Source organism: Antechinus flavipes, chromosome 4, assembly GCF_016432865.1.
Source record: "Antechinus flavipes isolate AdamAnt ecotype Samford, QLD, Australia chromosome 4, AdamAnt_v2, whole genome shotgun sequence".
In the NCBI taxonomy this organism is placed as follows: Eukaryota; Metazoa; Chordata; class Mammalia; order Dasyuromorphia; family Dasyuridae; genus Antechinus; species Antechinus flavipes.
In genome coordinates, this window is record NC_067401.1 from 207721954 (window position 1) to 207738889 (window position 16936).

General features: G+C 33.7%; 1 protein-coding gene across 1 annotated transcript in view; it reads left to right on the plus strand.

Moving 5' to 3' along the window:
• The window catches only part of CDC5L (cell division cycle 5 like), a 46984-nt gene extending 33982 nt beyond the window's left edge, over positions 1 to 13002 (plus strand). Inside the window, exons 14-16 of the mRNA XM_051997070.1 lie at positions 2836 to 3033; positions 11491 to 11703; positions 12541 to 13002. Coding sequence (XP_051853030.1) covers positions 2836 to 3033; positions 11491 to 11703; positions 12541 to 12645 — 516 coding nt within the window. The 3' untranslated portion in view covers positions 12646 to 13002. The remainder of the gene's footprint in view (positions 1 to 2835; positions 3034 to 11490; positions 11704 to 12540) is intronic.
• Positions 13003 to 16936: the final 3934 nt, after the last annotated feature.

A 16936-nucleotide genomic window follows, 5' to 3' on the forward strand; every position in this document is an offset into this window, starting at 1 on the left:
TTATTATTTTTGCAAAATAGATGAAATAATTTCTCTTTGCTTACTTTTTTTAAAGTAAACTCATTCTTTATAGATTATACCGTAGTAAATTTGAGCCTTTTCTTTAGTTATCACAAAAACTTAATTATGAATTTTTATCACATATGATATTAATATAATTTTGATATGAAATCATGGTATTTTATAAAGGGACTTCTCATGGGACTTCTAGATTAGCCGAACAGGAATCCTTTTGTCAAGATCAGTCATTAAATAGCAGTCTTGTTCAGTTTCCATTCTACCAAACTATATTATCCTCTAGACCACACCTCTCTATTTGATCATGAGACTTCCAGGTATCTGTAACAGTTCCATAATCTACTAATGCACTGTTTTGGGCTACTTTGATCTCTTCCATTTATGAACTTCTCTTGTTTTTACTTAATCACCTAATTTAAGACTGGAATGTAAACTAAATTGTTACTTTATCTAATTTAGTTAAACAAATCCAACAAATATTTATTTAGCATCTACCATGTATAAGTCATTACACCAGGTGCAGTGAGGGATAATGATGAAGTAGATACTCATGCCCTTGTGAAGCTGTAAAATATAATTGTTTGGAAAAGACATGGTATTATAGATTTAGAACTCAATATAGATGAAGAAACTGGAACTTGGGAAAGTGGGATTTATCCAAGATCATACCAGTAGTAAGTATTGGGGGTGTGATTTGGATCCAGCTTTTCTGGCTCCAGAGCTGGTGTTCTTTCCACTGTATTTTGAGCACAGGTAATAGCATTGTGTTGATCAGTTTCTAAATCTTTCAGAGTTAATTATTTTTAGATTACTAATATGATTGCATAAATTGTTAACTTTACTCTTTTCACTTCACTCTGCTTCAGTTTACATCTACACCCAGAGAGAGGACTGTAGAAACTGAGTATAGACCACAACATAGCATTTTCACTCTTTTTATTATTTGCTTGCATTTTGTTTTTTCTGTTTTTTTCTTCTTGATCCGATTTTTCTTGTGTAGCAAGATAACTGTATAAATATGTATACATATATTGGATTTAACAAATTTAAAACATTGGATTACCTGCTATCTAAGTGGGGGAAGAAGGGGAAAATTTGGAACACAAGATTTTGCAAGGGACAGTGTTGAAAAATTACCCATATATATATATTTTGTAAACAAACTGTAATTAAAAAAAATAAAGATTAAAAAAAAGACAAAGTCTTCCAAGATTTCACCAAAACCATCCTTTTATCTTTTCTTATGGCACAGTGGCATTCCATTACATTCATGTGCCACAATTTGTGTTGTCAGTTTCCCCAACTCATAAACACCACACACACACACACACACACACACACACACACACACACACCCCCACAGTTTCTAATTCTTTGCTACTATAAAAATGGTTGCTATGAATATTTTGAAATACATTGTTTTTTTTTTCTCTTTTGTTAATCAGTTTTGCTCTAGGTGGTAATATTTGTGGATCAATGGAATATGCCATTGATTGACTTTTGAGGCATAATTACAAATTGTTTACAGAATGAATTGGATTAATTCACAATCTTACCAATTGTGCATTAATGTTCCTGATTTCCCATACTCTTCCGACATTTTTCATTTTATATTTTTGTTAACTTGGCCCCTCTGATGGGTGCAAAGTGTAGCTTTAAAGTTGTCATTTTGCATTTTTCTAATTATTAGTCATTTGGAGCATTTATGGCTATTGATAGCTTAAATCCTTCCTTTAAAAACTGCCTTTTCTTGTCCTTGTCTCATTTTCGTTGGGGAATGGCTCATATATTTAAATTTAAGTCAATTCTTTGGAACTGATTTATCTTAGAAATGGCTTTTCTCGTAGGTTCTTGCTACAAAGATTTTCTCCCATTTTTTCCTCTTAATTTTAATTGCATGGATTTTTAAATATGGAAGCCTTCAAGATTATTGATTCCAGGTTTCTTCCCTTACTTTTCAGATGAGGGAAATTGACAGGGTTCAGGGAGTTTTGCTTTGTGAAATATGGTGGCAAAATTTTCAGCTAGTTTAACTAGAAGAATGAGGAAAAAGTAGGCTTTTAGAAAAATTAAATAGGCCATGTTTTTAAAAATAATGACATACTCTAAATATATTCTCTTATTTTACTTTAAATGTGGGTTTTATATGATGGTCACTTTTCCTTGATCCAAAATCTTTGGGGCTTATATTTATTTTCCTACATTACCAGCAAGATTTAAAACTTATTACAGTATTCAAAGGGCAGTTGCCAGTTTATTATCAGCAATATATCATACTGGCAAAAGGCCATAGAGGCAAAGGTAGACTTTAACATATCAGTCTGGACTGCCTTTTTGACAGTGTACCATGGTGGAGTTGGGCAGATTTCCCCAGACTCTTTACAGTTGATAAAAAGGGGCTGAGCTTACTGAAATTTGTCCTATGTCCCTCATCCTATACTCTGACAGCCCAGGGGATATTCCCAAAGAAGAGATGTATATTTCAGTAAAAAAACAACAAAATAAAACAAAAAGCCCATAGCTTGATTTGGATTCACTGTATTTATTACAGCGGTAAGGCATAAATGAAACAAAAGGATTTGGGAGAGTGGAGAAGGAAAGGGAACATGGATAATATTTGGCATTTGACTAAAATTTTAAATCATTAATTGGTATGATTTCATAGACCTCTTAGTTCATTTTGTCTAACTATATAGTTTCTTCTACCAAGTTTTGCCTTGCCTTGGAAACCTAATCCTTTATAAAGTTTTCATTATAAACTTGGTGATGGCAGGTATTCATGGTGTTCTTACTTATTTAAATTATTACCACAAACAGGCTCAAGACCTTTTGACACAGGAGATGGAAGTAGTAAAGCAAGGAATGAGCCATGGTGAGCTGTCCAATGAAGCTTATAACCAGGTGTGGGAAGAATGTTACAGTCAAGTTTTATATTTACCTGGGCAGAGCCGATACACACGAGCCAACTTGGCTAGCAAAAAAGACAGGATTGAATCTCTTGAAAAGAGACTTGAGGTTGGTATCCTTTTTTTCTTCTTTCTTAAATGTGACGTCTTTATAATACTGATTCCCTACTAAACCAAATCTTAGTGTTGCTGAAAGATGCAGAATAAGAGAATTTTAGTATGTTTTAAATTTAAAACAGGTTATCATGCCCATACCCTAATAATTGCCAAAAAGAAAGAAGCAGAATAGCTTCCTAATCCTCCTTGGCCTTGTTTAGTAATTACACAGAGAAATTGATGGGACCTCAGGGTATTACCCAGGCCCATTGTAAGTCTGTAGTATTTAGGTTTGAGTGGAATTAACTCTGGACACTTTTCAGGGCCAATTGAAAGCCCTCCTCTAGGATCAAGGATCATGCATTTCCTCTTAACGGAAATGTCTGTACTTAGGGGGCTTGCTTCCTAGTGCCAATAAAGCAAAATTGAAAAGCTGCTCCCTTTGCTAGTAGTAGTTTACGCAAACTCTAGGGTATAGTGGTAGAGCAGAGATGCTTTACCTGGGTTATGGCTTAATGATTTTACATGTCTGTGAAATAAGTTGGAATATATCAAATGGAATTTCACAGCATGTGGTTTCTTTATATAAGTTGAATGTTTTGAATTCCGGAAGCTGTGTTGGCTTTTTGCCAGTGGTGTGCCAACTGCGGGACAGCAGACTGACTGCTTGTGAGGTTCATGATGGTGGATTTTTTTGAGATCTCAGAGTTGGAGAGACTGCTTACAGGAAAGGATAAGTGTTCTACAATTGGAATGTCAAGATTTACTTCTTAAGGCTAAAATTATTATTTTTTCCACAGGGCAAGTTTAACAATTTTATTTCTGGGGAATAAATCACAGCAATATATTTTTAATTTGAAAACTTCGGAGTCTTTAAATAATCTGTTTCTATAAAAATATATCTGTGGACCCCTATTTGGTGGTGTCTTTTCAACCACCAAACTTAAAAATTGGAGAGATATGCTTCAAGAGAGTAGGTATGATGATAGGGGAGACATGAATTTGGTTTCCTCATGAAGAAATCTTCAGAGCAAACTTTAGAAGTCTTCATTGCTTACATTTAACTGAATACTAAAGCTGTACTTAATATCTTCCAGTAGGGTGTACTGTTGCTCTGTGTTTATTTTTACTTTACTATAAGAGTGATAGTAAAATGTTGGTTGATTTGTGAACTTTATTTTCTATTATGTGGATTTCATTTTTAAAAAAATAAGTTTTTAGTGGTATTTTTTGTTTTTTACATCATCATAGTTATTCCTGGTATTCCTCCTCTCTCCTTGTTAATCATTTTCAGTGAAATGATTTCCAGCATGTGCTAAAATGAGATTAATAGTTAGAATTTAGGTCTAGCCCTTAAATTTAAAAGGGCTTGAAAGCGATATAAATTGTTATTTAAGGAAGTTTGGCTGAAAAGTAAATTATGACATGTTAATTATAAAATTTAAAGTTCTTCCTTAGAGGTGGGAAGTGATACTTTCCCCAAAATTTTACTGGCAGGGTTAATTTATAGAAGATACATTATGTAGCCTTAAGTTCTTAGAAATAGAGATTGACCTTAATACTGCAAATAAGATCAGCAATCCATTGTAGTGTCCCTGAATTATATGAGCACTTCTCACTTTATGGAATTTTTTTAGCAAAATTATCTGCACAAAGAATATGAACAATCCTATTTCTCTTCTGGCTTCTATTATAAAGTCAGAAACATTCTCTAAGAAAAAAGTTCCATTAAACAGAAGAAAACAAAAAGGAAAAAAAAAAACATTAGTTCAGATGGTTGTTAACTTCATGGTATGCTGAGTTGGGGCTGTTCTTGCAAAGATCGCTTGCCACTTATGTAAACTCTTAAGACTTGGCACATTGATTGCTCTAGTGTAGCAGCATTGATAATAAGATGCAGTAAAATCAATGTAGTTTGTGTCATACAGCTTGTATTTAGCAAAGATGAATTTCTTCAATTTTTTTTCTCTCTGTTGCATTTCAGTATGACATTGATCTTCCATGCAGTTTAGGCATTACATAGAAAATAAAATTACCCATGGTTCCCTAGCATTTTTTATTTTAATAAAATCTGACAAACAGGAAGATAATGAAAAAACTTTTCAAATTGACTCAAAGGCAATTTACTTTTCCTTTCTTGTGTTTGATGATTTTCGTTGTCTACTCTATTTTTTCCTTCCTTTCAAAGTTTACCTTATATAAATTATTTTTGTAGTTTCTTGGAATCCATAGTCCAGTGTTTTGAGCCGGAGATTTTTACAAAGCTCAAATTAGGTGTAATTTTTGGCATTAAATGGATGCTAGTAGTTTAGAAATTATTAAAATTACTGGTGATTTGGGGATTGTTAAATGACTCAACAGTATGGGGTGAGGTAACTATTATAGGTAGAACCTTCCAGGATATAAAAAGCTGCCATAATTACTCATGAACAGTTTTTGAGTAAAAGGGTTATCTTAATATTATTATTAAGACCCAAGTTTTCCTCTTGTATGAATGGGTCAGTATGATAATTTCTTTGTTTGGTTCTCATGGAAACTGTTGTGCCAAGAGACCTAGCAACTCCCTTCCTATGAATCCTTTTCCCGAAAGGTTGGGAGAATAAGTAGGAGGATGTGTATAAAACATTCACTTAATGAGGTGTAGTAAATCAGATCTATATGTTATAGTACCTGTACATTGCACATGCACACTTCCCTCCATTCTCCTTCCCTTCTCTTCATAATATCTCCTTTTTTCCTCCTTGTTTCTCCTTATCCCCATCTCCATATTCCTCTCAGTGCAAGAAATATTGATAAATTTGTGAATGCATAATAATTGGATTTGGCATTTAATGAATCTCCACTCCTTGATGGCTCTGAATAAGATGGTATTGTACAGTTCTTGAGTACTGATTTACTGTGAAACACAGCATAATACAGTCAATACAGAACTTAAGACATTTGATTTTAGAATGTTTATTTTTATTTTGAATATAAGTAAAGTAACATATAAACATTTTGGAAGTAATATGTAAGCATTTCAAATATGGTTATGATTCACAGTGCAGGTTTACTTGTAGATTAAGGAACCTCCATGGTGCATCCAGTTTGAAATATAGGATATTGGAATCACATTCAAATAGAAACAGATCCCTGCAGTTATGTATTGACTTTAAAAAATACAAATTAACATTACAATTGTATCACATTTTTGTTTTGTTAAACATTTCCATATTATGTGTTAATCTAGATCTTGCACTGAAAAGCTTTGCACCCAGACAGTGAGTTTAACATAGCTGGTGAAACCTCAAAACTAGACATAATGAACAAGTACTTCATCAGAAATATTGCTTCTGAATTTGAAAAACAATGAAATGGGAGTCTTTTATGATTTCCGACTCTCTTTAGACAGGTGAAGAAAAAAAGACTGCCCTAAAACTCTTTTCTTCTTTCAGCTCCTTCTGTTTAAAAAAGAAATTGTGTAAAAAATTGTTTTTAGTAGGTAAGTTAAAAGATTTTGTTTTTGGAGGTTGAGACATTGACTTGGGAAGAATGAGGAATTGACATTCAAAGGTGATTGCCCATTGATGGCAGAGTAAAAATCATGCAATGTGCTCTTATTATTTCTACTGAGAGACGAGGCATGCTGCTTGGACAAAGCCAGCTAGGAACTGGCAAATGATCCCCTATTGAATGGTGGTGTAAATAGTCCCAGATATATACAGGAGAGTCTTACAGTTGGTATTCATAACAACCCTTAGTCATTGAAGAAAAATGAAATTCTTCTTTTACAAAGGCAGGGAAAACACAGGTATACTTACACCTAATGTTTATTGGTTGTGGGAAAACAGTTTGGGGCACATCAACTTAAATTATAAGTAGAATTAGAGCCAGATGCATTTTAAAAGACCATCTAGTCCAGCCTCCTTTAAAAAAGAAACAAATGAAGAAGATTATATATATATGTGTGTGTGTGTGTGTGTGTGTGTATAGAAAGTAGTTGGTTCCATAAGAGAAATTGTATTTTAGAGCATATCGCTGGCAGCATTGTTTTGGTTTTGAGGACTCATTCAATCTATCAATTATCATTATTTAAAAAAATCTCTTCTGGAATGTTTCTTTTTCCTCAGAATTTAATCTTGGTTAGAACTGGGATTTCTTTCTTGGTATTCTTATTTTTATTTTTGCCAAGTATAGACCACTAGGAATTTATTCTAATTTCAAAGAGCCAAACAATATTCAAGGTGTAGTAGCAGCCCCCTTGTGGTGAGGTTTGGTGATAATATATTGTGATTGCTTTTGCAAAATGACATTGGTTAGGGAAATAGAGGAGTGTTATTTGGATTATATGGGTAGCTAGGTGACCCAAAAGATAGAGTGCTAGGTGTGGAGTCAGGAAGTCCTGAATTCAAATTTAGCCTTAGACACTTAGGTAGCAGCTATGTAATTCTGGAGCTGGAGAAGGAAATGATGAACTACTTCTGTTTTTTTGCCTAAGCCAAATGGGGTCTTGAAGAATCAGACATGACTGCAATGACTGAACAAAAACAACAAAAATTTTCAGACTCAGACTGGAAACAATTGAAATAAAAATAATTTTAGTTTGTAAAAGGGCAATCCAATCTCCTCACTATTTGGAAAATTTAGCTATCCAAGATGACTACATTTTTAAAGTTTCTGGTTATTTACAGTCTACTTGTTTGTTCATTAATTGAAATAAGTTCTCTTTTAACTTGAAAAATTTTTTATTTGTCTTGTGTTATAACTTTAGAAGAAATTAAGTAATTTGAAGCACTTTTTTGCATGCTACAGAAATAACTTATAAATATGTAATATGTAAAACACATCTTAAATTTTGTTTTACCCCTTGAAACCAAATGGTGATCCATATGTTTTTAAATGGATACATCTTTGCCTTCAGAGGAATACACAGTTCACAAAACCACTAAAGTGAGAGAGTTGTTGACAGGGACTATAGAAAGCATTTGTGTGGTATTAGTAGTTGTAGAGAATTTATTATAACTTACTGTGGGGCATCATGAATAGTTTCAGAATACAGAGCCATGGTATTCACTTTAAAATAGAGCCTGTTATTCAGGTAGAATAGTTGAAACACATTATGAATATCTGACACAGGTGCTGCTATACAGCCTACCTTACTCCCTTTTTTCATCTATTTTCATTTATATACATCATATTGCAAGCTTACTTGTAGTAATCTCTCTCTGATCTTCCTGCAAGTTGTATAACATCATTCTGGAATGGAGAATGGATAAAAGGTGAAAGAAATCGGTGTGTGTGTGGTGAGAATTAGTCATTGAATGTGAGTCTTTAGAGTTTCTAATAGAAAAAAGTTTATCCAAAACAATAATTTTCTTAAATTGAGTTACATTTCAACCTTTTAGAGAGGCATCACAAATAGAATAGCTTCTGTGTTTTCCACTTTTCCAGTGCAGCTGCCAGATTGATCTTAAAGACCAGGTCTAACTCCCTCCTGCTCAAGAAGTCTGAACAGATCATCATTAACTCCAAAATGAAATACAAATTCGTGTGTGTGTGTGTGTGTGTGTGTGTGTGTGTGTGTGTGTGTGTGTGGTGTATCCTGCTTGTAGAATATACATATATACATTTGTGTACAAATATTGCTGAGTGTTAGCAAATAATGTATTCTGTAAATGTTGCATGACTGAAAGTCAGAAAATATTTAGCATTAACAATATATATAGGTATCCATAGCTAAACGTAGGAGTCCAAGACTTTTACCTACTACTAATGTTTCTAGAAGTGGCTTTTGTTTGGTTGGAATAGGTTCACAAAATCATCCACTAAATACCTTCAGAATGCTTAAAAATTTAAAGATGTAGACAGTTCTAAATGTCTAAGTATTTTTTCATCTGCTTGATATCTTTTATTTATAGAATTCATCTTTTGCTAATATGTTTAGTAATTTTTTTTGTGAGTCATAATCTTTTCTTAAAAATCTTTATTTTTTGAAGTTTAAAGTATTTTTATCTAAATAGATTAAATGATAATGTAGAGGAAAATTTTCCCGCTTTACAAATTTATCTCTTTGGTAGTAACATAGCACTCCCTTGTCCTTAGCAATCCATGTACTAGTTTTCGTAGATGTTTGTACTTTTGTTTGATTAAGCACTTGATTACTAAAAAGAAAATACACCCTACTGGTGTCTAACTGTTCTAAAATGGAGGTGGCAATGGTTGTAATTGAATACCACCGAGTTGTCTTGGCAGCTATAAGGAAGCATTTATTCCTGGCTCTATAACTTCTAATATACCTTTAGTATTGAAAAGCCAGATTCTGGGGAGGTGAACTTTTACCCTTTATTTAATTTGGCATCTGTTGTGCTATGTTCTCTGAGAAAACACTCCTAACATTTTCCATGAAAATAGCCTAAAACAACAAGCAAATCCATATGTCCACTAAAACAGATATATCCACATGTTTAACACTACACCTATCTAAACCATAGGATATCTGAGAGTAAGGGATTTTTTTAAAATATAATTTTTTTATTTTCAAAATATATGCTAAGTTAATTTTCAACATTCACCCTTGCAAAACTTTGTGTTCCAATTTTTTCCTGTCCTTCCCCCCACTCTCTTCTCTAGATAGTAAATAATTCCATATATGTTAAATATGTGCAGTTCTTCTATACATATTTCCACAATTATCATGCTGCAAAAGAAAAATCAGATCAAAAAAAAATGAGAAAGAAAACAAAAAGCAAACAAATAACAACAAAAAAGTGAAAATACTATGTTGTGATCCACATTAGTCTCCATAGTCCTCTCTCTGGATGTAGATGATTCTCCATCACAAGTATGTTGGATTTGGCCCGAATCACCTCATTGTTGAAAAGAGCCACATCTATCAGAATTGATCACCACATAATCTTGTTGCTGTGTATAATGTTCTCTTGGTTCTACTCACTTCACTTAGCATCAGTTCATGTAAGTCTCTCCAGGCCTCTCTGAAATCATCTTATTGATCATTTTTATAGAAGAATAATGTTCTGTAACATTCATATATAATAACTTATTCAGCCATTCTCTAATTGATGGTCATTCAGAGTAAGGGATTTAAAAAAAAAAAAAAAGGCATAATTCACTTTGTTATCATCATATGGCAGTGGTTTGGAGATGAGGGTGGCCCGAATTGGACTTACTGATCATAATTTTTCAGTCTTGACTTCTAGTGTTATGAAAATAAGTACATTCCTTTGCTGCCTTATTTCTAAGGTAGTATGCTATATTAAAGGAAAAAAGCGAGAAGAAAAAAGACTTTTCTGTGGGCTCAAATATTGAAAAGAATTTTTCCAGGGATATTTCAGAGTGCTGAAAGTAGGTTAGTTAAGTTGTAGAGTCAACATTTACAGTCTCTTGATATTAATCAAAACCCTAAAAGGACACATTTTGGTTCTACTTCACCCCTTTTAGTGACCCTTCCCAAATTAATGTTTCTTGAATAGGTTCCTAATTGGTCTTCTGGCATTTAGCTGTTCTCTCTTTCCAATCCATCTTCTATAGCTGCCAGATTGAGGTTTTACTATGTTGTTCTTTAGCTCAGGAAGCTTCAATATCTCACTATTACCAATAGAATAAAATACAAACTCCACCGTCAGTTTTGTTCTAAAAATGAAATCTACCCTAAGATATCCCATTAATGATGATCTTCAAAATACTGTACTGTAGTCCCTGAAAGTAATTTTTAAAGAGTTTAAGAATGTTTTGAATTATGATAGTTTGGTTAGAATAAGTGAATGGAAATTTGAAGTGGACAGCCTTTATCTGAGTATGTAAAAATCTTGGTGTGCAGAATTTTTTTTCATTACTTTTATAGTCACATCTCAATTATTTGATTATTAAAGTAAGTCTATGATATAAGAAAGGCAGGTTTTTTTGGTGAAAAAAATCACTTTAAAATAATTTCAGTGAGAGCAGTATATCTCTTATGTTCTACCATTTTCTCTGAAATCAAGGAATAAATTTTGTAATGTCAACAATTGGTAGATGTTTTTCAGCTTAACTGTTGTTTGATAGGTTGTTGATGATGACTTCAGTACCTTCACTTATTGCTTCCTCTTAAAAGTAGCAAAGACCATTATTCTAGAATTCTTGAAACTTGGTTATGAAGTGAGAATAAACCTATAGATCATAGTACTCCTTAGAGATAGGTGTCTTGAGTAGATTACTGTTAGCTACATAGGTTTTAGAATGTCAGCAGAAGGTTCTTTTTGGAATAGAAGTTACCTCATCTGTCCAAGAGGATTTTCATATATGTTGGATCCTCTAAAATTTTGTGCATTGTCTATATTTTAGTAAATAGTAAGGTTATAACAAGATTGTCTGAAACTTATTTGTCAACTTCCATGGATGATATGAAATCTAGAATACTGAAGACTGAGTGACCTCAAAGACATTACTAGTCTATCATTTCCAGATGTGATATGATGTGATGGTTTCTTTTCAGATAAACAGAGGTCATATGACTACAGAAGCTAAAAGGGCAGCAAAAATGGAAAAGAAGATGAAAATTTTGCTTGGTGGCTACCAATCTCGAGCGATGGGACTAATGAAACAGTTAAATGATTTATGGGACCAAATAGAGCAAGCTCACTTGGAACTTCGTACTTTTGAAGAGTTAAAGAAACATGAGGATTCAGCAATTCCAAGAAGACTAGAGGTAATATGGTTCTTTCTAGTGGCCATTTGATTTTTATTACTTTATAATAAAGAGTGATGAAATAAATTAAACTTGTGTGATAGCTATCTACATTTCAGCCCATAAAATTTCCTTAATGACCAGACATTCTGAGGCTCTGTCAACTTTCTTTGACATTCTTTGACATTTATTTCTGTTCACTTTTCCTTTTATTTGATTGTGGTTAATGTGTACTGTATTCTTCTGATTCTGCTTTTTTTGCTTTGTACTGTTTTTAGATATCTTCATAGATTTTCTATGTTAATCACATCTCTTACAGTTTTGCTATAGTAATATACCACTATTTATTTAGCTATTCCCTTATATTTTATCCCTTATGTTATTATATTATTCGTTATTATAATATCATTTATATTATATCCCTTATATTCTCATTCATATTTCCAGTTTTGGCAATCTTTGAATAATAATCTTTGGCAAAATTTGGAATAATACTGCTATATAAATCTTTGAGAAATTAACATTTTCTCCTCCGTCATCTTTCCCGTTTTCTCTGCTTCCTTTTCTTTTTCTTCCTCCTTCCATTTTGTGGGTGTGAAGTGGTACTTCACAGTCATTTGAAGAAACAAGGACATAAAAGTTAAATAACTGAAGTTGAATGTTCAGAATGAAAGAATGAAAGAATGAAAGTCTGAGTTTCTTTAATTATTAGTGAGGCTGAACAATTTAACAAGTGATCATTGTGTTTCTTTCTTTGTAAATTATTCAATTGTGTTAACTTTTATTTATTATTGGGTGGAATATTTCATAAGGTAGTATAATTTTTTAAAAATTATTTCATATTTTTGTTTTCCCAAGTGTTTGAAAGAAGATGTTCAGCGACAGCAAGAAAGAGAAAAGGAACTTCAGCAAAGATATGCAGATTTGCTCCTGGAGAAAGAGACTTTAAAGTCAAAATATTGAAACAACATTTGAATTTTGTTATAGAGAGTCTGATGCTTGTTTTCATCTTTTGGAAGAATGAAGCTGATGTTTATGTTTATCAAAACATTTGCCTGTTATCTATGACTTTGAGTTTGTTATTTGTTTTGAATGGATTTCATCATCTAGATTCTTTATATATAAACTCTGGCTCCACAAAACTTTTTAGAAGTTAATTTATTAAGAGAATCATCTTTCTTTTAGTAATGTCATGTTTGCTGAATTCTTTTTTTTAGTTTGACCTTTAAAAATCACATTTTTTTATTTTTAAAGTGTTCGTAAACATGTTGCCTGTGAGAAAATTCTTGAATAAAAATTAACTAAAATTTTTGAGAATTATCATGCCTTCAGTGTTGGCAAATATTCATTAATTTTATTAATATCTCTGTGCCATTCTCGTTGCTTAAGGAGGATGTATGATGAGGAGAGGCCACTGAGAAAAGAGTGATCAATGGAAGAGAGAGAAAGAGGTACATCAGTAAGACTTGGATATTGGGTGATTCTGAGAGAGAGGAAGTTGAGGGGGATTCCAAGGTTACAAATCTGGGACCAATAGAAATGAGGAGGTGTAAAGAGGAATAAATAATGAAGCATTCTGTGTTTGACATAAACTAAACTTGATATATATGTGGAGGTGCCAAAAAGGCATAATAGGGAAATGGAGTTCAGGAGAGAAATTAAACCTGAATTCACAGAAGTGACTGTTATCTGTGCAGAACTGAGAATTCCATGGGGGCTGATAAAATTACCAAGGGGAGAATAGAGAATGAGAAAAAGAATGAAAGTAAGACTTGTTCCCCCCATAGATTTTTTTCTGTGTGTATGTGGGGGGGGGGGAGTGCAATGGAGTTAAATGATGTGTCTAGGATCACACAACTAGTAAGGTGTCTGAGGTTAGGTTTGAACTCAGGTCATTCTTCAGGGCCAGTGCTTGCAGAACCACCCCATCTACTGCACCTTCCTAGTAGATTAAAGCAATTAAAGCAGATCTGTGGTTTTACTTCATACCTATCAGATTGACAAAGATCTGTTAAAAAAATTGCAAGTATCAGAAAGAATATGGGAAAGCAGGAACATCAATGCACTATTGGGGGAGTTTGAATTGGTCTAGTTCTGGAAAACAATTTGAATTTTAAAGCCTTAACATCTTATACTTAATTCTCTTCCAACATATTCTGTGCTCCAGTGTCACTGACTTCCTTGCTGTTGCTTTATATACAACTCTTATTTCTTGATTCCATCCATTTTCAACTCTGTACTGTATACCTAGAATTTTTTTGGGTCTCATCTCCAACTACATTTCTAGCCCTTCTCTAGTTTCCTTCTAATCTCAGCTAAAATCACACCTTCTGCAAGAGGCTTTTCCAATGCTTGTGTTAGGTTAGATGCATTACACTCGAGCTAGTCTGTGAACTCCTTAAGAACAGCAACTGTCTTGCTTTTCTTTGTATCTGCAGCACTTAATACAGTCCCTAGCACATAGCAGGTGCTTAATAAGTGCTACTTGACTAGCATTTTTCCCCTGTGATTACCCCCAATTTATTCTGTTTACTTTATTTGCATGCAGTTGCTTTTATGTTTTCTCTCCCAATAAGATTGTGAGCTCATTGAGGGCAGAGACTATTTTTTCCTTCTTTTCTAACTTCAATTAAATTCTTGGCATAGTAGATACTTAATATGATGACTTGAGAACAGTTTGGAACTATACCAGAAAAGTCATTGAACTGGATGGTATTTGTCTTGACTATTGAGCAGTTACTTCAAGATCAGGAAATAAGGGAAACATCCTAGATATACAAAAATAATTAGTAAACACTTTTTCTATTCACAAAAAATAAGAAACAAAGCATGGGCCCCTTGATTAATGAGTAGTTAGATAAATTCTGGTGTATGAATGTAATAGAACATTGTTCATTGGAAATGAGGAATAAGAAAAATTCCAAGAACGTTGGAGTGATTTGTGTGGACTGAAGCATGGCAAAAGCAGCAGATTTAATGGTTTTTACACAATGACTGAAAGGAAAACAGCTTTGAAGTATGTCTAAATTCTGAACAATACAGTAATCAGTTGATACCAGGATCAACAGTCCTCTTTATGAAACACCTTTTTCCTTATCAGATAGATAAAGGCTGAGCCATACATTTTCAGCTAGGGCCGTTGTGTTGGTTACACACATACTTTGTGTGTAAGTGGGGTAGCATTTCAGTTTTTAGTATGTTTGGAAGAGGAAAGTGATAAGATAAAATACATATATGTGTGTGTGTATGAATATATATGTATATGTGTGTGTATATATATATATAATATATATATATATATATTTTAATTTTTAAATACCGAGGATAGAGCCTAGAAATATACTTAAGAGCAAAAAAATAAATGACAAAAAAGGAGATGTGTGAGACCATTAAAAAGCAGCTTGGTGGTCAAGAGAAGGAGAACTGAAAAATTGTTGGCAGGCTTGGAGTGCCATTTGAAGTTTGGGAGGGGAGATTGGTGGGAGACTAGACCAATTATATGTTTTAGGAAACTAAAAGCAAGTTTAGGATATTGCCTTGAGAGACACCATAAGTTGAAAGTCTGAATAGATTGAAGGAATTTATTTCCATAATTGTTTTTAAAAGGAAAATGTGAAAAATGATGCATTTTTGTCAGTTTGAGAAGTATTTGATATCTGCTAGGTTTTAAGAGAAGGCTGAGAACCTGGGCAATAGCATCCAAAGAAGATAACCTATAAGAGGAATTTATAATCATCATTTCCTGTGACAAGGAAGATTCTTAAGCAGGAGGACTGGGGATAGTGGGAATAGGGAAGTGCTAATGAAGTTAAGAAATGCTAACAGTAAGCAAGGACCTGAAGAGACCTGACGCAAATGCAGATGTGATAAGGTCCTGGGTCACTAGGTGGCGCTGGCAGAGAAAGCCTCTTGAGGTATTGATAAAATTACTCTGGGGCAAGCAGGGAAGGGCATTGATGGGAATCACCTCAAACTTAGGGTCCCCTCCTCCTGTGTAGGTTGTGAGTAACCCCGCCTTACTGTATTTAATCAGAAAGCCAAGTTATGTCAACCGTCTGAGGTTAAATTTTCCCCATCTGTCAGTAGTTCACGCCATCTTTGCTAAATCCTTTTGAGTTATCCCACCATAGCATTCTGCCTTGGGATATTTCCACTCACCTCTTCCCCATACCTTGTGGTGTCTTTCATCTCCCATCACCCCTCATGATGTCTTTCTCCTTGTTAATTGTTATATGCTCTCCCAAATCTATACCATTACTAGTGTCTATGTATCTCTACACTTTGTCTGCAACCTCTTCTCATAAATAAATCTACCATTTGCCAAAGAGAAAGGCCATTGTGAATTCTTCATGGGATTGAACATTTGGTGCCAATTACTCTCCTAAATCCCATCATTTGATGCCTATATGAATCTCAGCATTTGGTGCTCAACCTTAAACATCAGAATGAGACATTTTGGGGCAACTTGAGAATTTATTTTTCTTGACCATGTATGTTACATATTTTTAATTGAGGGGAAAGACAAATGCTTATTGAGAAAAATAAAGAGTAACAGGTGATGTGAACTCTAAACTAGCTAATTCTCAGGAATTGCTAAAATGATTCTATTCTGTTCCTATTATCAATCATAAGCAGGTCAGTTTTTCCAGATTTGTCTTGTTCAATCCCATAGAATGATGTGAAATAGAACTCTCATCAGTTCATCTGGCCACTTAGAGTGCTCCAACTTCTGAGACACTTGATTAACATAATTTTAGACTATCAGCCTCCTTCCAGGATCCTAGTCGCCCTTCTCTCCCAAGACTTTAAAAGTTATTCCCCCCCAAAAGCACATTGCTAATAAGTATGATTTAGCTTTGAGTCCGTGAACTATTTCATGTAATAAGTGGTAAACTTTTGTAATGAGTGATAGGTGTCTGGCATAAATTTCTTTATATCATGAATTAAATTATTACACTCTCCCAAATCTATTTCATATTTTCACTTCATAGGAGTGCCCAAAAGGCATTGGATTGGTGGGGGGATTGGCAATGAATTCAGTTTTATGTTGAGTCAGGGATCCCAAGGCAGACTATATAGACCTGAAAGTTATCTGCCTCAGGGAAATCAAATCCACCGGAGTTGAAGCTCACAACACGAGGCAGAAAAGACCCTTAGGACAGACCCTCAGGGCTAGACTTAGAGTTAATGAGTGTGATACAAATCATGAATCAGCAACGGAGACAGAGAAAATGTGGTTAAATCAAAGCGCCCA